Genomic DNA, 23,833 nt, shown 5'->3' on the forward strand with positions numbered 1-23,833 from the left:
ACCCGCTCCCCTAAGGACCACGTGGCTTGTCCTCAGTCTTGCCATCTGCAGTCTCCCTGGGGCCCCATTGGCAGCAGAGACTGAGAGTCCAGAAGAACACGGGGACCGCACTTACATCTTCCCCACGGGGGTGGTTTAGTCTTCCGTGGCAGCAGTAAAAAGTGAAAGTGGTAGTGACTCCGTCGTGTCCCACTCTTTGTGACCCCATGGACTGGGGCCCGCCAGGCTCCTCTGTCCACGGGATTTCACAGGCAAGAATACCGGGGTGGATTGCCATTTCTTTTTCCAAGGGATCTCCCCACCCAGGGATCGAAACCGAGTCTACCGCATTGCGGCCGTAACCAAACAGCAAAACCGAGTAGCATGAAGTAACAGAAACGTCTTGCCTCACAGTCCTGGAGGCCAGAAGTCCCACGTCACGGCGTCGGCAGGGCCGGCTTTCCTCTGGAGCTTCTGGGGTCAGAGCCTTCCTGCCTCCTCCAGGTTTTGGTGGCTGCTGGCATCCCTGGCTGGTGGCCTCCTACTCCGTCCTCTGCCTTCGTCTCCCTCTGTGGGTCTGTGTCTTGTCCTTACTGTCTCCTACAGGGACACGTTATTAAATTTACTGCCCTCCTCCTAATCCAGAATGATAACATCCTTAAGATCCTTATTTACATCTACAAAGACGCTTTTCCCAGGTATGAGTCACATTCACAGGTTCTTGAATTTAGAATATAGAATATATCTTTTTAAGGGGATGCTATTCAACCCATGACAGGTGGTAAAGTGAAGTGAAAGTCCCACTCAGTCGTGTCTGAGTCTTCTCGACCCTGTGGACTATAGTCCACCAGGCTCCTCTGTACGTGGAATGCTCCAGGCCAGAATACCGGAGTGGGTAGCTGTTCCCTTCTCCAGCAGATCTTCCCAACCCAGGAATTGAACTGGGGCCTCCTGCACTGCAGGCAGATTCTTTACCAGCTGAGCCACCAGGGAAGCCCACAGTGTCACTGGCATCCTTTTAGCTCTTAAAATTCAAAACAGAAATGGAACTTATGCTTGTGGCCAAAGTTTACTTTCCTTCCAGAGGCCAGCTCATTGACCTGGCTCTGCCTCCAGGGAAAATTCTGGAAGCAGGAGGAGTTCTGGAGGAACCAGGAAGGCTATCTGTCTTTCTGGATAGAGCATTTGTGGAACCGAAAGTTCTATTCCTAAGTGGCCTTGGAAAACCGTGACCATTGGCTCTCATCTGGACATGGGTCTCCTGATGTGGGAGACACTGCAGCCCAGATGGAGGGGCAGCTGAAGGCTTTGGGGACATCTCCCCCCGACCCCCACGAACCACCACAGTTAGCAGGGCCTTACGCCATAGCCCTCACCTGGGCAACTGTCATATGGCTGATGCAGTCCGACAGATTAGATGAGGAGCTCCAACAAACCAGGAACGTTGTAACTAAGTATCTAGGATTTCAACTTATATCAATATGTTGATTATCAGCATGAGTCACAGAGAAGAAAAAAAATTTTTTTTTTTAAACATATACCTATGTTTGTTTGGTCTCTGTACCTAAGTTTAATCTTAGCAGAATCAGGAAGGGTCAGAGCTAATAAAACAGCTGCAAATTCTGCCGTTTGAATCCTCATCTAAAACAGTTGGGATAAATATTCTAATATTCATTGTATCTAGCTTAAGGTGATTATGAGGAGATTTTTAGGAATATTGTAAGGATTAAGGGGAAGCCTAAAGTATAAGATAAGAAAAAGGAAAAGTATACTGTCATAGTCCCAGGGGCTTTATAGATACTGCAAGGAATAGATTTCAAAGCCAAAGAGATTAACGAGCGTTTCAGTTGAAGAAGGAATGACACCTCAGGAAATCCACAGACAGGCCCTCAGTTTGACCCTGTGGCCTCTCTTTGGGGGGCCATGAACAAATTGTTAACTGAGTTTCCTCTGTGCTTTGGCTCACACCCATCCCTGTAAGTAGCTTTGCAGAACCTTTGAAAGGCCCACTGCCCCATCCTGCCTCAGCAGGCCTGGAGAAACGAGAGTCAGAGCACCTGGCTTGGGCCTCAGCCATGCTCTCAAGCTGTGTTAGCCCTGGTTTCCTGGTGATGCCCACCTGCCATGGTGTAGGGGAATAAATGAGGCAGTGCATGAGAAAATGAGCTGGAACTAGAAACCTTGTATTTTGTTCTTCAAATAGTAACCCTTTGGACTTCCCTGGAAGTCCAGTGGCTAAGACTCCACACTTCCACTGCAGGGGGCATAGGTTCAGTCCCTGATCTGGGAACTAAGATTCCCTGTGCCCAGCCCCAAAATAAAAACATAAAAAAGCGATCCTCAGAAAGAAGCGCTGGAAAGACTCTCTTCTTACCTACTACCTTGGGCTGTACTCTTCAGCGTGGGATCTTGTTCCTGCCCACTGAGCCCACTGAGGTGCAGACATTAAGCCCGGGAGGGAAAGAGTTGGCCTCTGTGCTATACCAGAGCTCAGCCTCGGCTTCTGGGCCGGACGGTGGTTACTCGTTTGTCCCTGGCTTCATCCCTAAGGAGTGGGGATACTCATAGACCTTGTATTTTCACTTCCCACTCCCACACAGACTGTTTGCCTACATGAAAAATAAGTTTTCCTTCTGTTTTTAAAACTTAACACCCCGTGCTTGTTGGAAATTTAGAGAATCAGGAAGAGAAAATGAAAATTGCCTGTAATTGTATCAGTCTGATAAGTGCGAGCTGGTATGTACAGAGCCCTTCACGCACGTCTGCCATGGTTCTAAATCTTCATGTAGATGCTCTAACCCTCACAGCACCCAGTGGGGTAGGAACTGTGACTGTCTTTCTGTTGCTGCTGCTGCTGCTGCTAAGTCACTTCAGTCGTGTCTGACTCTGTGCGACCCCATAGACGGCAGCCCACCAGGCTCCCCCATCCCTGGGATTCTCCAGGCAAGAACACTGGAGTGGGTTGCCATTTCCTTCTCCAGTGCATGAAAATGAAAGTGAAGTTGCTCGGTCGTGTCTGACTCTTCGAGACCCCATGGACTGCAGCCCACCAGGCTCCTCCATCCATGGGATTTTCCAGGCAAGAGTACTGGAGTGGGGTGCCATTGCCTTCTCCTGTGACAACCAGGGTAACTCAGGGAGTTAGTAACTTGCTCAGGATCATACAGTTAGCTGTGTGTGAGTGTGTGCACATACTTTTTCATAATTAGAATTATACTCTATGCAGTTCTGAGTCTTGTCTTTTCTTTATTTAACATTATATCATACATATTCCCTATCACATGATAAATTCTTACCCATCATCATTTGGCTGTGTCTTTGGGTCTCCCATTGCGGTACACGGGCTTAGTTGCCCCAAGGCATGTAGGGTCTTAGTTCCCCGACCAGGGATCGAACCCATAATCCACTGCATTGGAAGGCAGATTATTAACCACTGAACCACCAGGGAAGTTCCCTCAGTCATCATTCTAATGGCTGCTTGGTACTCCACAATTTATTTATCCTCCTCCCTGTTATCAGAGAGTTACCTCTCTCTCCCTTTTCTCCTGAAATCTAAGCAGGACTACAAGGGATCTCTGGGCCCTTGAGTCTTTGCCACGGGAACCTCACTGATTCCTCTCCCCCCTGACCCCCACAGCCCCGCCTCCCTGCACCCCTGAAGGCCCTGCGGAGAACCAGTGCAGTGTAGGAGTCCCTGGAGGCTTGACAAGTGGTTCTCCAGCAGTCCAGAGTCTGCAGCCTTGCGGAGAAGATGGGTCCACAGGCCCAATTTTCAGCAACTTCATAGCCGTGTAGGGGTCTCTCCTATCTGAGCAACATGGGAAATTCATGGGCCGAGGGAGAACTAGGGTTAACGTGCGTGCTTGCTCAGTCGCGTCCCACTCTCTGCAGCCATGTGGACTGGCTCCCCTGTCTATGGGATTTCCCAGGCAGGAATACTGGAAAGTATAAATGGCAATAGACTAACAGACAGAGCACACCCTGTGCACACACACAAGTTCTGGGGAGCAGCGAAGATCCCTTTCTTGAACGCACTTAACTTACTGCTGTGTTTAAATAACTACATCACTCCCCATTCCTTATACCTATTAAGAGTTCCAGGGATTTTAGCATAATTATGGCATTTTGGAAACTAAAAAGCAAAACCAGTTTTATCCCTCTGCCAGGTGACAGTGTTGTCTGGGGACTGATGCTTCTCCCGGTGAAAGCAGTTAAATTAGAGCTCTTCACACGGGAGGGGCTCCGTGGGCCCCATAAAATTGGAAGCGAAAACCCTGCGTGTGTGCGTGTGTGTGTGTGGGAGTGCACGCACACGCGCATGCATCCTCCTTTGGAGAAAGCTCACACCCTTTGTCAAGTTCTCAAAGGTGTCCTCGGCCCCAGAAAGGTCTGGAACCGGAGCTCGAGGTCGTCCGCGGGGGGCAGCCTCTGCACGGGCGGGTCCGGCTAACCGTCCCTCGGGACTCCTGTCCCCTTGTGCTTGCAGTGCTGGTGAAGGGCCAGGTCACCACCAAGTACTACCGGCTGCTGTCCAAGCTGGGCGGCTGGGTGTGGGTGCAGAGCTACGCCACCGTCGTGCACAACAGCCGCTCGTCCCGGCCGCACTGCATCGTGAGTGTCAATTATGTCCTCACGTAAGTCAGACGTATTTGTTTCTCTCCTTGCTCTCTCCTTCCCACCGCCCTACCCGCCGCCACCCCATCCTGCATCCAATCGGTCCTATACGCTCCATCTCTCCCTCCCTGTCTCTTTCTGGAACTGTTCATTTGTCTCCTGCTCTGTTCTATTGGACAGTCTGGTTGTCTGGGAGGTTCTGAACGATTTTTGTGTCAGCATCGAGGGCAGCGGTGGGAACATGCTCCTGCCCTGGACACAGCGGCCCCGGGTGCGGGGATGTGAGCGGCAGAGGGCGAGCAGGCGATGCCACCCTATCTTGAACACGACAGAAAGGGGGTGCACATCCCAGACCGAGAATACAAAGATAACACTCTCTGGGACCACTAACATTCGGGCCATCATGCTTGCTCCTCCCACTTTTTCCATGTCTGCCTATACAGCCTGTCGTAAATGGTAATGAATATTTACTGCCTTTAAGTCCTCAGAAGTTAAGTTCAGTGGCAGTTAAGACCGTTAGAAGCCACAGGACACAAGTCTACCTGGAACCAAATATTACTTCTGCCCGCCATGCTGTTACGTGCTATATCTCTTTGTACCCAGCTCTGACCTTGAGCTCCATGTTCCCCCAGACACAGCCTGCACGGGGTCCTCTCGTGTCTTTCTGTCTGATGCAGTGAGGTTTGGGGCTCTCTGTTCTTTCACAGAATGATTGTCAGGTTGCTTGGGGTTTGGGCGAGGGGAGTGTTGGGAGGTGGGTGTTTGGTTTTTTTTTTGTTTGTTTGTTTTTTTGAGGCAGAGTGATTTTAGCAGAACTGTAGGGAAGAAAGCATTTTGGTCCCGTGATGATTCTTCCTGAGCCAACTTGCATGGGCTGGGGCTGGTCCTTGGGGCAACTTCCCCTCCCATGAGTGTGCCAGTGCCTGGCTGGCTCTTCAGGGCAGAAATGGGTCCCAAATGTGGAAGTGGACGAGGCTAGAAGCCAGGCTCCGGGACCCTCAAGGGACCCCTATTTACCTCCCTGGTGCTAAATAGGGAAGCAGCCGGGCCACAGACACTCAGTTGATCACGAGCGGTTTCTGCCTTTTCCTTGTTGCCCTGACATCCTGCCTCGTGGTGCATGGTGTCCCCAGGAAACGTGCCTGGGGGCCCCGTTAGGTGGGAGAGAGCTATTCCATGCTCCCTGTCTTCCTGCCACGGAACACCGGGCTCGCTCAGCATCTCCTGGGGTCTCCAAACCCGAGGCTGCAGGTGGCTTTTTACAATGAGGGGAGGGGGGCCACCCCTCAAAGCCCAGCACATCCGCTTAGTGCAGTGACACGAAGGAGCTTCTCAAATGAACTCGCCCCAGGAACGGGCCTGGGAGGGCGTCCCTCCTCGCGGCCCATGGACATGACCTGTCCCGTCTGGCTCCTCAGGGACATCGAGTACAAGGAATTGCAGCTGTCCCTGGACCAGGTGTCCACGTCCAAGTCCCAGGACTCCTGGAGGACCGCCTTGCCTACCTCACAAGAAACTAGGAAGTTAGCTAAGCCCAAAAACACGAAGATGAAGACGAAGCTGAGAGCAAACCCTTACCCCGCACAGGTAACAGCCACCACCCGCCAGGGCTCGGGGCACCTGAATGAAGTGTGAGGCCTCGGCCGCGTTCAGGGGTCTCTCTGCCTGGGAGTTTCTCTGGGGGAGGCAAAGTCCCTCTGGCCGTCCTGCCCCCAGGGTAGAGAGTCGGCCTGGGGGACACAGGCCAAGCTGATGGCCAGGTGAGTGAGTCAGATCTTGGAGACAGAAGACTCCCTCAGAGAGGCTGATCAGAGTCCGTGCAGTCGGGGCTCAGGACTCTGGGGCCCCATGTTTCCAGAGCGTTTTTGTCTGGAATGGAAACACTTCCATCTCTTTTTTTAAAAAAGGCTTTTGCAAGCTCTCCGAAGGTGCAAGTGGCTTGTGTTGTCACTTGGGGGTGAGGCGATCTCTTTCCACGCGGGGTGGGGGTAGTAGGGGGTTCCCCGGAGGGCTGTCGGCCGGCCGCCTGTCCCATGTGGGACCGCGCCAGTGGCCCTGGGACACCGGCAGGCACCATGGGGTGGGCAGGCAGCTTGCCGCCAGCCGCCTGCCCCGGCAGGCCCTTCATCTGTCTTCTTTGCTTGGCAGCAGTACGGCTCGTTCCAAATGGACAAACTGGAGTGCGGCCAGCTCGGAAGCTGGAGGGCCAGCCCCCCTGCCCACGGCCCAGCTCCCCCAGAACAGCAGCTCCATTCAGAAGGCGGCGACCTTCTGTACGCCCCGTCCTACGGCCTGCCCTTCTCCTACCACTATGGACCCTTCCCTCTAGACTCTCACGTCTTCAGCAGCAAGAAGCCTGTGCTGCCGGCCAAGTTCGGGCAGCCCCAGGGACCCCCGTGCGAGGTGGCGCGCTTTCTTCTGAGCACCCTGCCAGCCGGCGGCGAGTGCCAGTGGCACTACGCCAGCCCCCTAGTGCCCGGCAGCCCGTCTCCGGCTAAGAGCTTTTCCGAGCCGCCGGTGAACCCTGCTCGGCACAGCCTGATGCCAAACTACGAAGGTGGGTCCTGTTTACACGAGGGGTGCGGGCAGGACAGTGGACGGAAGTGGCGGTGGGTGGCAGACGGAGAAAGGATGCCCAGGCTCTGGGCAAACACGCCTTTCCTTCTGCCTCTGAGCGGGAGTGGCCGTGCCTTCCCGCCCTCACTGCGAGCGCTTCCCGAGGCTGCGACCATGCCCATGCGCCTCGTGGGCACCAGGGACGGTGGAGATGGGGTGTTGGGCCACCCTCCCTAAAAGTCCCGGACCCCCTTTGCTCCCTAAAAGGGAGGCAACGTGATTTTCCTATATGGTTTCCCAGGTGGTGCTAGTGGTTAAAAAAAAAAAAAATCTACCTGCCAGTGCAGGAGACACAAAAGATGCAGGTTCGATCCCTGGGCTGGGAAGATTCCCCTGGAGAAGGAAATGGCAACCCACTCCAGTATTCTTGCTCTGGGGAAATCCCATGGACAGAGGAGCCGGGCGGGCTATGGTCCATGGGGCCACAGAGGGTCGGACATGACTGAGCAGTTTAGCACAGCACATGTATCCCGAGAACCCCCAAGTGTATTTATTTTATGATTACTTTCTACTCCACCCCAACATGAACATGAGACACTATTGGTTTTCTTCTCATGCCAGTTTTCAAAGCGTGGGAAGCAGTGGTGGAAAATCACGGGCTCAGGGACAGAAATGCCGATGCCCACCCTAAGGCAAATAGCACAGGTCCTCCAGGACTCAGTTTCTTCATCTGTAAGATGGGAGCAAGAGCCATGAGGATCATACCTACCACAGGGCTTGGCAGGCAGACAGGATTGGCCATCCAGCGAGCAGCCAAGCAGAGGTCCTCTGTGGAGGTTTCACCAGCTGCCTCCAGGCCCAGAGAGGCCCCTGCTTCCTTCCCAGGGCAACCCCAGGCAGAGGGTAGGAGGAGGGGGTGGAGGGTTAGCTGCCACTCAGACCTGAGACTGTAGAGACTGTAGAGCAGGTTTGTGCAAGAGTCCCGCAGGACCACTGAAGGCTGGGGGGACGTTACAAGCCCCCAGAAGAGTGACCTGCCTGGTGTCCCCTCCTCTCCTTCGCTCTTTGGAGGCAGGTCGGGCTCTGCTGCTCCCACGGCTGCTGAGCAAACTTCTTGCCCTGTGCTGTGCCCGTCTTCACAAGCCTTTGAGATACAGAAGAAGAGGGCTAGTGACATTCTCGGAGATTACCAGGACGTGTTTTTTAAAAGTAACCAGTTCAGAAAACAATATGCCAGCAACCAGGGCAGGGCAGGCCTGAGATTTGCATTCCTAATAACCATCAGTGCACTGGGTCCCCCAAATAACCACAGCAGGGATTTCCTTGGCACAGCCCGGGGAAAGAAAAAGCAAAGGGATTGTCCTAACTGGTTATTACCCACTGGAGACGGGACTTGAAAGAATTACTTTTCTTTGTGTGGGGGTGTTGACCAATGAGATAAAACAGTATTTGATTTTTTTTTTTCATTGCTATTTTGGAAGTGAAAGAGGTTAATAACCACTTCATTTGCCAGATACTTGGTAAAAACTGGACCAGAGGTGCTAATTGGGGGCAATTTGTAATCGATTTCCTAGTCTTTTTGATATTAAAGGAAGACAGGATGTCTGAAGGTTTAAAAGTGGGAAGGGGAGCTAACTGATTCTAGACCGTCTAATTGGTGATGCTGGTTATGACATTAATTAGGACAGTACTAAAGGGAGCAGGGTGATTACCACTCCACCCTCCCCACTGAGGGAAACGCAAAACACACAAACAAAAAAAATCGTGGCCGACTGGGGCCACCTAAGAGTAGGGCCGGGGGAAAGAAGCCTGTAGACCAATGCTGTCCAGCATGGTGGCCACCAGCCCCGGGTGGCCAGTGCGGTGAGAGGGGGTCCTAGCGTCTCCCCCGCGTTTGGAAGGCAGAAAGGAAGACCGCCTTATCTGCTTTTTATACTGCTCACACACTGAACTAATCTTCGGCTCTGTAGCATTAAATCAAGGCTCTTGCTAACATTAAGTCCACCTGTTTCTCTTCACTGCTTCCTTCGGCTCCTAGAACGGGCCACTTGGATCTTGCGATTGGACTTGGCGGAGTGCGGGCGGCTCCGGGCGGGTGGCGGCCCCAGGCCCCCCGGGGGGGTGTCGCTTGGGGCGGGCCCCCTCCTCCCCCGCGCGGGCGTCTAACGTGTCGCCTGTCCCCGCAGCGCCCGCCGCCGCGCGCAGGTTCGGCGAGGACACCGCGCCGCCGCCGCCGCCGCCGAGCTTCCCGAGCTGCGGCCACTACCGCGAGGAGCCGGCGCCGGGCCCGGCCAAGGCCGCCCGGCAGGCCGCCCGGGACGGGGCGCGGCTGGCGCTGGGCCGCGCGCCCCCCGAGTGCTGCGCGCCGCCGGCCCCCGCGCCCCCGGGCGCGCCCGCGCAGCTGCCGCTGGTGCTGCTCAACTACCACCGCGTGCTGGCGCGGCGCGGGCCGCTGGGGGGCGCGGCGCCCGGCGCCCCCGGCCTGGCCGGCGGCCCCGGCGCCCCCGAGGCGGCGGGCGGCGCGCTGCGAGCCCGGGCCCCCGGCCCCGCCGGCCCCGCCGCCGCCCCGCCGCCGGGCGCGCCGCGGCCACACTACCTGGGCGCCTCGGTCATCATCACCAACGGCAGGTGACCCTCCCGGCCGCCCGCGCGGAGAAGCCATAGGCCGGCCTCCTGGGCTCCCTGCCTCACCGAGTCCACGGGGCCGAGCTGTGTATGCACGGTTTAAATTAATTTATACAGAGACGACTATTTTACTAGAACTCCGCCGCCGACTTCTAGATTTTTTTTTTTAAACCGTAGATGCCATAAACGCCCACGTAGAGGACAGAAGCGGCGACGTCTGGGACACCCTGACCGCCCGACGTTTTGTTCTCCAAGAGCTGGGTTTTCTGAAAAGGCGACCGCCCAAGGGTGGCCCCAACTACTCCGTCCTTGGGGGGGACTTGGTTTTCTCGCCTTGAAATCAGGCCTGCGCGCCCCCGATGCTCAGTAGCAGACCCGCTTTTGGCGGGGGGCGGGGTGGGGGGCGTGGAGAAGGCAATGGCACCGCACTCCAGTGCTCTTTCCTGGAAAATCCCATGGACGGAGGAGCCTGGTAGGCTGCAGTCCATGGGGTCGCTAGGAGTCGGACACGACTGAGAGACTTCACTTTCCCTTTTCACTTTCATGCATTGGAGAAGGAAATGGCAACCCACTCCAGTGTTCTTGCTTGGAGAATCCCAGGGACGGCGGAGCCTGGTGGGCTGCCGTCTATGGGGTCGCACAGAGTCGGACACGACTGAAGTGACTTAGCAGGGGTGGGGGGCGGGTAGCAGTTGTAATATCTCCAGACACCCTCCATTTTGCGAAGGTCACCCCACCCGAAGATGGTCAGATAGATGGGCCAGCCCGGGAAGCCTCCTGTGTTCATTGCCCTTTAGGTTTTTAAGTCAACGGCAGAATGTGATGATTTAAGTTCCCTGAATGCAGGACAACTCCGCAGTTTTCAAGTCATTCATGAGTCTCATGAAACGTTTTTGTTTTAATTTAACCCTTGAATATAAACATCGACAAGCCGAGACCAAGGGGGTGAATGTGGATGTACGTCTCAAGTGCATTCACAAAGTTTTTATTCCCTCCCAACCTCGTGAACTCTTGAGAATAGCACCTTCAGAATATATTGAATAGGCATTAAATGCAAATATATATATATATAGCCAAATACTTTATGAGAGTGACAGGTGGATGATTTCCGTGCCCAGTGGATTGGCTACCCCTGTCAAGTCTGATGACAAGCAAAGTCCCTCTGGCCCACACAGACCTGTAATTCCCTAGGCTCGTGTTTGCTACAAGTAGTGCTAATAAAGTTAGATAAATTGCATGTGCAATATGGAAACTTGTCAGTGGACTGCGCCTCGCGGAAGAAAACATGCTAAAGGGATGTAACGAAAATAATGTACACGTCTTCAGCATTTTCTGCATTTTCTACAGAGTAAGAAAACTCCATATGAACATGTCATGTGTGTAACAGGTGAACAGGAATCTTTTTATAAAGCACCAGCAGTGTTTTTAAAATAAACTCCCATTAATTTTTATTTTTATACTTTTGCTTCAAGATTTCCCTGTTTAAAAATCCTTTCATGGCTCCAAAGTGGATCAATGCATTGAACCACACTTTTTCAATCTGCTACTCACTATAAACGCTCCCTCATTTTGCTGCTTTTTCAAAGATGGTTTACTTTTAGGAAACTATGTCCACCTTTCAGCGTGGAAAATTTGTTCACCAATGTCTCCAGCTCACTGTTCCTTGAATCCGCGTGCACCTACATGTACTGTTCTCAAAATGTGAAAGGACCTGCCGCCCAGCCAGTGCCACTCTGAGGCCCTGCCTGCTTCCCCGGGATGGGTCAGTTGCCTTAGGGTCCAGTTTGCAAATTTAGGAACATGTGTTTTGCAGTGAAGAGGCGAGGTCAGAAGAATCCAGTGCGTACACCTCTACACGCTTAGCCACAACTCATGAGCAGCTTGCTCTGAGTGTAGATACACAGAAAATAAGCCTGGGGTAATGTTTTTATGCTGTCAAGACCCATAATTAAACCCATGATTCCTGGAAGGTGCAGGTTTGATGAGCAGGAGATTCACTTGACATTTTTCAATAAAGTACCATAAAATACATTTGTGTCTTATCTTGTTATTAATCATTGGGGGCTGTATAAAATAAATACAACTGTGAGGACTTCCGGAGCAATTTAAGACCAGATGTTACTGTTCGCAAAGAAAACTGTTACAGATTTATAAACCTTAACATAAATAGGCTTAATGATGAGGGTATGTGTACTTGAAAAATAAAATGTGTACTAGGAAAAACTTCCTTGCCTAAACAATGCAGTTTTCATAACCTAGAACATGAAGGAGGATCCCATGCAAGCTGGCTTCCAGGCGGACAGCAGCTCTGTGCAGAGTTAGCAGGGCAGTTACTACGGCAACCTGACATTGTTACCTCCATCTTTTAGTCTGCACATTTAAGCTTGGGGATGTTGTTTCTCAACTTCGTGAGGCTCTGGAAGAGAAAGCATGTTAATAGATACGCATGCCTTTCACAGAAGAAGAAAAATGCAGTGGTTCCTAACATGTTGACATAAAAATGCCAGATGAAATGGATTTCAAGAATAAGCCCAGTTCAAGACTGGTTTGGCCCTCCTTCCACTGGGCCTCCAAGGGAACGGAATTCCTTTATGTTCTTGGAAGCCCTTTCTAGAAAAGCCATTCCATTCATACCTTTGTAGAGAAGTGAACAGGGTGTGAAGTGCTGCTCTGAGGAAATCTGTAAAAGCCTGTATTTTCTGCTCCCTCACCCCCACCCCTTTGATCATATTAAGTCCAATGGCCATGTCTTCCTCCCTTGGATCCTAAGGATGGGAGAGGTTTACTCCATCAATGAATCCTGTATAAAGTATACTGTAGTTTATGATGGCTCAGACAGTAAAGAACCTTCTTATAATACAGGAGACCTGGGTTTGATTCCCTGGAGAAAGGAATGGCTACCCACTCCAGTATTCTTGCCTGGAGAATTCCATGGGCAGAGGAGCCTGGCGGGCTACAGTTCATGGGGTCACAAAGAGTTGGACATGACTGAGCAACTAACACTTTCAAGATGGTTAGGTAGACTGTGGGGGCTGCTACAGATAAAAGAAAAATTTCAAATAAATTCCATAAAATTACTGTGGAAATTTTAGTGAATTGTAGCCCTTGAGTTATCAAAGATGCATTATTCAAGCTATTCCTAAACTTAAGTATGATAAATAAGATTGAAATCTTGGGGAAGAACTGTGGAAACAAAAGTCAAGTAGTTCTCACAAAATAGGAAGAACAATTGGACAAGAACAGAACATGTTCTTATATTAAACTTGTTAAAATTTTTAAACTAAAAAATTTACATTATTAAATGTATTTCTCACTTTAATTAAATTTTTTTGAACTTTTGGGATTTGCTGACTTTCATTCTTTGGAGTAATATGACTTGTCTTTTGTATGATACATAACACATTTTTCACAACTACATTTTTAAAAAAGCAACCAGCTTCTTAATACTTACATATACCTATTCCTTCTGATGTAAAACTATTTATTTTTTAAAATGTTTAAATGTGAATAAAAAAAAATATTGTAACTGAAAGGAATTGCTTATTTTGACGAATGAAACATGGTAAAAATAAAAAATAAGCCCAAACTACAGAGAAGGTCTCAAAGTTTATTTTGGTAGACTTGCTTTTTATAGGCATCGGTTTAAAGTGATTATGTTTCAGAGATGAGTCTTTGAAAAACTAAAAATGCAGAGGTTTAACGCTTTATTTCAAATATGCATAGTAGTTAGGAATACCGATTTCTCAATTCTTTGCCCATTAAGACCAAACAGACCTACAGAACGTAAGCCTAAAACGTCTCCTTTATGGATTCTGAAACGGCTGGCTGAGGCTGGCTTCTCTCCTGGTTCCCAGACTCGAGGGTGAGGGGTGCCCACGTAGTCCTCCCCGTGTGTGTAGGTGGTGGGGGTGGGGGCAGGGTTGGAGGTGCATGGTACCCCAGGCCTGGTCGTGTGGACCCACCCCTCCTTGGACCACTTGCTCCCACACCGGGCAGTCTGCTATGCTGTAGCAGAGAGCCCCTGGGGGACACAGATCCTTCCGACTGTGCCCCAGCTCTGTACATGCTGCCAGGATGACCAGTGCCAAGGAGTGTTGCGGGGGCAGGGGAGGGGCACAGAAAGCCCAGCTATGGCTGGGTCCTATTTTAGAATTCCTCTGAAATTTGCTACCAGCCCCGAGGGGTTGCCGTCCTTCCTGCCTTTCAGGTAACTCGGTAGATGCTCAATGCGCAGCCTCTACGCTAGGGCACAATTCAAATATCCCAAAGCACATGCCAATCCTGAGTTTAGGTGCTATGTTTTAAAGATTAAGAGGAAAACTCGAAGTTCTCGTTAAGACTTTAAAGCTCCTTGAGATCCTAGATCGCTGGGTGCATAAACTGCACCCAAATTAACAAGTGCAGTATAGCAAGTTTTCCTAATGCTAACAGCTGTAAGCAAAATGCCTTTATTCAGCTGTTCTATAGGAAGCAGAATTTCAAAAGTCTTTGGTTCATCTGAGGCAAAGTCAGGTTTATGCAAAACGCAGCATCTGCTCCAAGTCTATTTTGCCTCCCTCAAGACAACTGGGTGTCGGCACAAGTAAGAAATAAGAACAGTCTTGAAAGCGCAGGAGCAAAGCGATACGCCCAGAGCATCTCCATCTGCTGTGACATGGCCACACTTCATTAGTTTTAATTTACCAAAAGGAAATTAAATGATAACATTATTTTTTCCCTAAAGCAGACTGTCTAGAGTAGGACTTCAGCTTAAAACAAATCATAGCATGTTTTTCATTAAATAACCCCCCAAAGAAATGCAAAAAGTTAACGATGGCAGCTCTGAGAGATGGCTTGCCTTATATTACAGAGTTTGAGAAGTCAAACTTGCAACATTAGCCTGAGAACTTTCTTCTTAATGATATTTTGCAGATGCCCTCTCCAGGGTGAGTCCATTTGGTAAATTTGGGGTGCTGTGGACTTCAAACTTTTATTTAGACTTGGGCATTTAGGAAAGAGTGTTTTGTTTTGTTAAGAAAAATAATTCTAGTTGAAGCCTTATTTGTAAAATATGACTTCTGAAATCTTTTCAAGTTACATTTCCAAAACATACATATTGGGTTAGTGTACTTGACTAAACATGTTATTTTTTTCCATCTACGGGGTTGCCTGTGCCTGGCTAAAGGTAGACAGATTTTTATACCGAAAACCGCAACTTTCTGGAGTTAGCCTGACCGGTTAAAGCTGGAGAAAGACAGTGCTAGGGCACAATAAGGGAGTTCTGTTCAGAGCTGAGAGCCTCATCAACTTTTCTTTTCACTAATTTCAGTTGGGATTGGCAGGAAGAGAGAAAAGCGGACAAAAAGTGGCCTCTTCGGGCTGAAAAGCAATGTGTTATGAGTCTCAAGTTCAGTGGAGATAAGAGTTACATGGAAAAAGCATGGAATACATCTGGAAAGAGCAAATGCATATCAAAAGGCTTCCTTTCTTTTGTTCTTTCATAGAGATTCATAGGGCATCAGATTTTGAACATCTTCTTTTAAGACTTCACACACACACACACACACACACACACACACACGTGCGCGCGCGCGCTCTTAACTGACGGTATGCAATAGCAATAACTTTTTTTGGCAATGTGAAAAGGGGGCAAAAAACTGTGACTTAGCAATAAAATGCCACGTACGTCTATACTGTGTACGTCTATACATAGTCCTGCAGGAATGCTCTATATTTCAAAGCAAGCCCACAGCTGGCTTAAAGCTCCAAATCCTCCTTTGCGTGTGGTATGAGAGGGAGACTTCATCTCCAGCTGTTGGAGCCAAATCACCCACCCTCACATCCAAGCAATTACCTAATCAATGCTTTAAGGATCTTGAACTTGATCCCATCACGGCAGAATAGTCCATCAATTTAAACTTAGGAAAGCTCATTAATTAATGTCAAAGTAATGAACTGATTCCTTCTACGAGGTCATTACAGCCAGAGCTGCGAGGGTGCCTCTGCAGCCATGTAGACACTGCTATTGGACCACAAACCACCAGGCTGAGAATAAGGCTTAGAAACCTACCTTCTCTTTTCTTCACTAAACAAACAAAAAATGATGACTAAGGACCAGTGTATGTTCCTATAGGAAAACATCTCCCTGGATTCTTGTAAACAGTGTTACCATACTCCTAACTCACCAATGACCAGGGCCTGAAAGCTTTTAAAAAAATTTTTTTAATAGTCTACGGATAAAGATCTTCACTGGGCTTCCCAGGTGGCTAGTGGCAAATAATCCACCTGCCATTGCAGGATATGCAAGAGAGGCAATACCTGGGCCGGGAAGATCCCCTGGAGGAGGGCATGGCAACCCACTCCAGTATCCTTGCCTGGAGAATCCCACGGACAGAGGAGCCTGGTGAGCTACAGTCCGTGGGGTTGCAAAGAGTCAGACGTGACTGAGCACGCACAAAGATCTCCTCTACTGGGAAAACGTGAATTATTCCATTGCTGTTTCCATGTAAAAACTTTTTTTTTTTTTGCCAATTAACACACATCCAATTTCAAGAGGGGAGAACAAATCTCATATCTATGGCAGGTCTTTACCTGAACTAAATCTTTTCAGTGATCGACCCTCTACCCTGAACAAAATTTAAGAATGAACAGGTTAATTGGAGGAAAAAAAATCATCAACAACTCTGATTTAGTTTTTCCGGCTCCACGGGCTAGGAAAGGCGACAGAAATCCAAGGGGAAGCCTCCCGCCTCAGTTCTGCCCTTCAGTCTGTCCGTCAGTCCCCAGCCGGGACTACTGCTGTTTGGGGACGATGAGGTTTCTCAGCATGTCGAAGGAGTTGCCGTCGGGATGCACCGTGACCACATCACCGTCTTCCTGGTGGACCAGAAGGAACCCGGAGTCATCCAGGCCAGCTATCCACGCCTGTGGTCCCTCAGCGCTTCCCAGGCGGACTTGCTGAGCGCTGAAAAGGAAGAACAGCCCTCGGTCACTGGGGCATGTGAGAGGCAGCGGAGGCTTGAGATGATTAGTTAAGTCCGTTATAGCAAAGGATTCGGGGCTGGCGGGAGAGAGGAGGCTGGGCTGGATACAGTTAAAATGCATCTGGGTCTGAGCTCTGCCTTTCACTGGTCCCGCGTGAACTGTCTCAGTGACTACAAGAATATAACCAAGTCCAATAGGGAGTTAGGAGCTGCTTCTCCTGCAAACACTGTCACTCCTAATTCTGAACATCCAGAAGGATTTTTTTGCGCCACTTCCTTCACTCTCTAGCACTTTAAAGAAACACTGCAACCCTCCAGGCTTTTTGGCTGAGATAAGATTGGCCTCTTTCTAGCTGTTCTGAAAAGAAGACTTTTATTGAGTTGGGGTGCATCAATTATAAGTTAAATGCATGCTAATTTGACTTGTTTTCAATATTTTTCCAAATGCACCTACTGAGTTATAGCCTTAACAGTTTTAAATGTATAAAAGCTGCACCTCCCCCATTTTTATTTTGAAGAATTTCAGACCGACAGAAAAGCGGGAACATAGTACAACAAACCTCACGTGCCCTCTTCACTTACACTCACTGATAACACTTTCCACGTTTGCAGTTCTTCCTCAGTGTGCGTGCGCACACGCTCTTTTATGCGGGGTGGAGGGGGGTTCCTGATATTTAAAAATAAGTTGTAGGCATCATGACACTTTAAATATTTCGGCAAGTATAAGAATAATCTTCTTAAATCCAGAATATCATTATCACTCAAGAAATGTGATCTTGACACATTATTGATTATCTGTCCCTGTGCAAAAGTCCCCATCATCCCATTAATGTCTTCTGTGGGTACTCTCTCCCTTCCAGGATCTGATTATGAACCTCATATTGCATTCAGCTGTCATGCCTCGTGAGTCTTCTTTAATCTCAAAAATCTCCTACCTTCTCTTTGTTTCTAAGACCTTGACATTGCTAAAAGGTAGAGGCCCCTATTGGTCAGCATCAGTACTTTTCAAACTAAGGTGCCTGAAAGCTTGCTGGAGCCCTCGTTAAAACAGGAATGCTGGGCCCCAGCCCCAGGGGAGGAGTCAAGAATTTGCATTTCTGCATGTACATTACCATACATAAAATAGACAGCCTAGTGGGAAACTGCTCTATAACACAGGGAGCTCAACATGGTGCTCGGTGACAACCTAGAGGGTGGGTGGGGGGGGGGGAGGTTCAAGAGGGAGGGGACATATGTATACCTGTGGGATACATAGGTATGCATACAACATGAATGTTGTACGGGAGGAACCAGCACAACATTGCAAAGCAATTATCCTCCAAATAAAAAATTTTTAATTAAAGAAACAGAAGTCAGCAAAGGAGAAAAACAGAATTTGAACACAGAAAAAAAAAAAATTTGTGTTTCTAACAAAGTTCTCAGGTCAGGCTGAGGCTGGGAGGTCTCCCTTTGAAAATGATAGTTACCGAGAATGTTCCCCAATTTAAGATTTGCCTGATGCCTCACAATCAGATTCGGTTTAAACACACACTGGGGCAGGAAAGCCTTCAGTGATGCAGTGTCCTTCCCAGCGCGTCCCACCTGGAGGCACGGGATTGCCCGTTTGTCCCCATTCTTGGTGACGCTCACTCAAGGTGGTATCCCCCAGGTTTATCCATCAGTCAAAGAGGATTACCCAGACCTGTGTTTATTTTCTCGCTTTAAGATGTTAAACTATTGCCTTAGTAAAGGGATTTTAAGAGGATGCAGACAAGCCAGCACTGACCTGTGTACCCAGTATTTATAGTAGAGAGGAAGAACGCCATTGGGCCCCTGGTCCTGAAACACGTCAATCAGCTTCTCCAGCACGGTCACCGTTCGGGCGATGAGACAGTCGGCTCTCAGGGGCTGTAGCTCTGCCCCGTGTTCCTTATTGTATTCTGTGATGAGATCATTGATGCATATGGTAGGGTTGCTGTTCGTCACGTTAAATCCACAGCCTGAACAGAGAGAAACGATGGACAAGGTGAGCAGCTCAACCTACTGAGACATCACACGTCTCTCTCGACCGCCTGGATAAAGTTACAGCTTTTACGCTCAACTTGCTGCTTTCTTGTCCTCATTTCGAGTTTTTTTTTTTTTTTTTTTTGTCTCTGGCCAATTAGAGAAGGACTTATATCTCAGAATCCATCTTTCTTTTTCATCCTTCCCTTACTATCCTCATCAAACCAGAGCCATTCCAAATGTATTACACATTAGTTGGAAAAGAAAAAAAAGCAAGTCACACTGGATTCAATTAAGCAGAAAGGGATGAACAGGACAAAACAGAGTTGCTTCTTAAATGATACTTCCTGTGGTCTAGCCAAGAATGGGAGCTCAGTGCTGAACCAGATATAAAATAAAATCTCTTGTTTCTTTTTCTACTTGAATAACAGAACACATGCTTGAAAATAAAGAATTTTATTCAGGTCTTAAGGAATAAACTCTGGATTCAGAGACTTCCAACCTCGATCATGGCATAACCCCAAACACATCTTTTAATGCTTTATCCTTGCAAGTCTTTGGTGCTAGGGTTACGTTGTTGGCAGAGAGCCAACCCACGTTCAGTGGCTCTTTCACAGGCCCCTAAACCAAGGCTTCAGGAGAGAGTTACCGGCTTATCTCTGTCGTTACTTAACACCGCTGTTCTCTGCCGGCTGGGGGTGAGGGGGGTCTTCAGAAAAGCTGAGACTTAGTTTTCAACAGGGCCTGAATCAGCCTCAAAGAGGGCTTCAATAAGAAGTGAAATACTGCAAGAACTAGGCAAGTGAGCCGACCATCTTTCCAGGGCCTCTGAGAAGAAAAGTTCCCAAATACTTGTCTTAGATAGAATAATAACATTCATAACAACAGTACTTTTTGGTAAATGTTCTGAGCTGTTTTCGGTATGAAGGGAAGGCTTGGCTGGCCCAAGGTTGTTGTTATTTTTTTTTAATATACTGGCTACTAAAATACAAACCAGTGTAAATGACACCTGGGGAAAAAAACAACTACAAAGCAGGGAAGACTTTGCAGTCATTCGTTCGCAGTTTCACCAACAAGACACAACAGCGGAGTACCTGTGCCGGTACACGGCATTCACCTAAGCGTCTGCAGCGCTGAAAAACTCCCGTGTACCCAGAAAGTGCACGGTCCTGGGAAAAGAGCCACGTGGACTGCTGTCAGCTTAGGCTGTGTCTTTCTAAGGACCAGCAGGCGCCACTGATGGTGACTTCTTGAATCTTTCCCCAAAGATGCCCTCTGTGCCCCCTGCTCACCTCCCACGGCCTTAAGACGTCAATAAAAGCTATGGATTCTATCAGAAGCAAGTTTCGTTTCCCCTCACTGACAGAGAGTTCCTCAGCTCCCTGAAGCCATCATTTGTCCCTATTCAGAACCTCTGTATCCAGCCCAGTTACTCATTTACACATGGGAGACGGAGCTTGGAGGGGAGGAAATAACTTCCCTCGAATAACACTGCCAGTTGGCAGCAGCGCTGGAAACACACGCCGTGTCTTCTCTGGCTGGCACTGCCCACACACCATCACACGTTTTCTGTCCACTGCTGATTTCTGAACCCCACTCCAGTTCCTCTGGGCATTAGGGAGAAGGTGATGCTTGGATGATCAGGGACACCTAGGACTTCTCGAACTGCTTCTGAATCCACCCCCTTGACTGATGAGGAAGTGCTGAGGTGAAACGGGGAATCTTTACCTCACCCTGACCAGCCTGGAGTGTCTTCTGAAGGTCAAAAAGAAGGCAAATTTTCCATGGCCTGGGAAGGTCAGATTAAGAATGCAAGGACACCCATCCTTGAAATCAACTTTTCTTTTCTTATTACCAAGCAACAAAGTGGATATTTTCATCATGTCTAATTCAACAAGAAGCGGGAGTGTAGAGAGGTGTAAGAAAACGCCTGTTTGATGAGATACCCATGTGGTGGTTTCCACGGCCAGAGGTACAAATGCTAAACTCTCTGAAAGGCTATCTACCCACCTGGCCTGTTCTGCATACATATTGTGTTCTGTAAGTCAAAGCTCAAAGAAAAAGAAATCCCAGATGATAATCCACTCCCCTCAATGGAGCCATGTGTGAGCCATTTTATTTCTATAATCTAAAAATTATAGAACTAATTAATAGGACTATTAATCTAAAAATTCTGGGGGTAAGGGCTTTAAGAACTTACCAATAAGTATATAGAATGTTTCTCCCATAAGTGTTGAGTTAACCAAAACTCCACCAAGCTTCATGAGGTCACTGTAATAAATATCATTGGGCCACTTCACTCGCAAATTGATGTCCTAAAAGGAGAATCTGCGAATTAATCAAGCAGTCTCAAGACACAAAGGGACCGGGAGAGGTCATCCAACTTAAAAAAGAAAACACTGGGACGACCCAGAGGGAGGGTAGGGGAGGGAGGAGGGAGGAGGGTTCAGGATGGGGAACATGGGTATACCTGTGGCGGATTCATTTCGATATTTGGCAAAACTAATACAATATTGTAAAGTTTAAAAATAAAATAAAATTAAAAAAAAAAAGAAAACACAAAGATGAGCAGAATATTCTAGAAACGGGCAGGAATAGGGAGTCTCGTGCTCTCTTCTTTTTCAGACAGCTGATAACCTCTTTGGAGCAATACTTGGAGTATTAAAGTTCCCCGCGGGGCTAGAGGAAGGAGACCTAAAGAACACAGGAATCTCAGTCTCCTCTCCCTCATCACTGTGTACCGCCATCAGAAACACTCTGAAGACACCCATCTTGGGAATTAAATTGATTATCCCAAGATCCATAACCACAGCACAGGGGGCCATCATGTGCTAGGGAGGAGGGCGGGGGGGGGTGGGGTGGGGTGGGGGTGGGGCTTAAGGCAGGGAACAATACTCTTGGGGGCTCTTTTTCCTTAAGGACCTCCTGCTCCAGAGTGAAGGATGGCCCTGAACCAACCAGAGTCAAGCAGAAATGTCTTGAGTAGAATGCTATGGAGATACACAGGAGCAACGCATTTTACTGAGTCATATCACATCATGCATGGATGTGAGAGTCGGACTATAAAGAAAGCTGAGCACTGAAGAATTGATGCTTTTGAACTGTGGTGATGGAGAAGACTCTTGAGAGTCCCTTGGACTGCAAGGAGGTCCAACCAGTCCATCCTAAAGGAGATCAGTCCTGGGTGTTCATTGGAAGGACTGATGCTGAAGCTGAAGCTCTAATACTTTGGCCACCTGATGTGAAGAGCTGACTCACTGGAAAAGACCCTGATGCTGAGAAAGATTGAAGGCAGGAGGAGAAGGGGATGACAGAGAATGAGATGGCTGGATGGCATCACCGACTCAATGGGCATGAGTTTGGGTAAATTCCAGGAGTTGGTGATGGACAGGGAGGCCTGGTGTGCTGTGGTCCATGGGGTTGCAAAGAGTCGGACACAACTGAGTAACTGAACTGAACTGACTGATTAGAGGATACTGAGTTTATTAGTCTCCATGAAGTGCCAGTGGTCAACCTGGGTAACAGAAACAGAGCGGTCCAGTGGCCGGGGCAAGGCTGCCTGTGCCCTCTGGGGAATGGCCCACGAGTAGACACTGCCTTGAACTGGGCCACCTGGAACCCCACCTCCTGCCATGACTGTGAAGTTGAGGCACACAGACTGGGTGCCCGAGGTTTGTTTAGGCCTATAAAAAAAAGTCTTTTCACCAGAAAACACGATGGATAAATAGACTCACCCAGTCCAATGTGCTTCAGTCAAAAAGAAAGAAAAGGAAAAGAAAGGCCTGCCTTTACTAGGACATTGGACACATCTCTCAACAGCAGAGAAGGGAAATTCTGGGAAATGAACACATTCCAGCAAGCCCGAAGCTGCTATCAAACACTTTTAAAACTCCAGGAGCTCTCTGCTGCCAGCTTTACAAAAAGCAGGCTGAGGCTCCACGCACAGCAGTCATTCAGACACGCACACACACTACAAACACGCCTAAACAGAGATGTGCGTGCATGGCAGGGGTGTATCAGTGATGAACTGCACATACCTGGTACCCGGGGATGGATCTTACCGCCTCTACGACGGCCAGGGACATCAGATGCTGGACAAACGGAATCCTCTGTCCCAGCGCGGATCTCAGTGGGATGCAGACCAGCAGGGTGGAAAGGGCGCATCCCAAGGGGCTCAGCCAAGCATTCTTTCCCCGCCCTGGAACACAAGCCCCGTCAGGAAACTGGCCAGCCTGCCCTGTGAGCAGACTGAGGTGCACATAATGCCAGAAAAAATGTGGAGGGCTCAGAAACACAAATGGAGGATCTGTCCCGCTGGAACAAACCGGGACTGATGAAAACGCCTGGAGATTCTGGGGTTAACTCAACAATAGAGAAGCTGTTTAAAATCTGAAGCTCTGTGGCTGAACAAGTTCCCGATAATTAGCATAATGTTCTGCCTCATATCATCCATGCTTTGATGATTCAAAGTCTTACACAGTGTCTGAACCTCACTCTTGGTTTAATTCTCACCATATGGCAACTCAGGCAGAAACAGAGACAGTGGGGAAACTGGACCGAACCTACACTGATCCAGGAGAGGTCCTGGAAGCCACGTTTTTTAGAAGTGATCTCAATTGTGATGGTCTCACAAAACCATTGAATTGTACACTTTAAGTGGGGGGACTGGATGGTATATGACTTACAGCTTGCTGTTATTTATTTATTTATTTTTTAAAGGAAGCTGAATTTGAAAAATGATTCCTGATATTAACCCTTGAGTTATTTTTCTTAAAAAAGAAGTTGAGGAAATAAAAGAGAGAGTATACATCTCTCAAAAGAGAGGTATAACGTAATTTCTTCCCTGGCTCTTTGTTTTTTTTTTTAAACTACCTTATTGAGCACCACAGCCTCGAATAATATTTTTTTCTTTCTTTGAGTTATGTTCAAAAGACATGCTCAGGAGAAAGAAGTGGAAACAGTGGATTTCTCATTTCATTGCTTCTTCTGGAAAGGGTATAAGAGCCTCTGAGAATTAAAAGTTGGGGGTCTGCCTGGTACTTGCTGGGGGTGGGGAGGGGCAGGGGACAGTGGCCCACGTATGACCCCTGAGCAGGAATAATCTGCTTGCAGCT

General features: G+C 48.8%; 2 protein-coding genes across 8 annotated transcripts in view; one reads left to right on the forward strand and one right to left on the reverse strand.

The window, feature by feature from the left end:
* The window catches only part of SIM2 (SIM bHLH transcription factor 2), a 53,169-nt gene extending 41,364 nt beyond the window's left edge, over positions 1-11,805 (forward strand). Inside the window, exons 8-11 of one of the 3 annotated variants that reach the window (XM_070796784.1) lie at positions 4,466-4,613; positions 6,012-6,180; positions 6,742-7,150; positions 9,952-11,805. In XM_070796784.1, coding sequence (XP_070652885.1) covers positions 4,466-4,613; positions 6,012-6,180; positions 6,742-7,150; positions 9,952-10,112 — 887 coding nt within the window. In that variant the 3' untranslated portion in view covers positions 10,113-11,805. Of the gene's footprint in view, positions 1-4,465; positions 4,614-6,011; positions 6,181-6,741; positions 7,151-9,335 lie in introns of all 3 variants that reach the window. The other 2 variants (XM_070796781.1, XM_070796783.1) reach the window with 2 other exon arrangements.
* Positions 11,806-13,361: 1,556 nt separating this feature from the next.
* HLCS (holocarboxylase synthetase) overlaps positions 13,362-23,833 on the reverse strand; it is a 214,270-nt gene continuing 203,798 nt past the window's right edge. For all 5 annotated transcript variants that reach the window (XM_070796775.1, XM_070796777.1, XM_019964095.2 and 2 more), the window contains exons 8-11: positions 22,757-22,917; positions 20,920-21,034; positions 18,502-18,715; positions 13,362-16,717 (exon numbers count right to left, since the gene is read on the reverse strand). In XM_070796775.1, the coding sequence (XP_070652876.1) occupies positions 16,546-16,717; positions 18,502-18,715; positions 20,920-21,034; positions 22,757-22,917 (662 nt within the window). In that variant the 3' untranslated portion in view covers positions 13,362-16,545. The remainder of the gene's footprint in view (positions 16,718-18,501; positions 18,716-20,919; positions 21,035-22,756; positions 22,918-23,833) is intronic.

The sequence above is a fragment of the Bos indicus genome, chromosome 1 (assembly GCF_029378745.1).
Source record: "Bos indicus isolate NIAB-ARS_2022 breed Sahiwal x Tharparkar chromosome 1, NIAB-ARS_B.indTharparkar_mat_pri_1.0, whole genome shotgun sequence".
NCBI lineage: Eukaryota > Metazoa > Chordata > Mammalia > Artiodactyla > Bovidae > Bos > Bos indicus.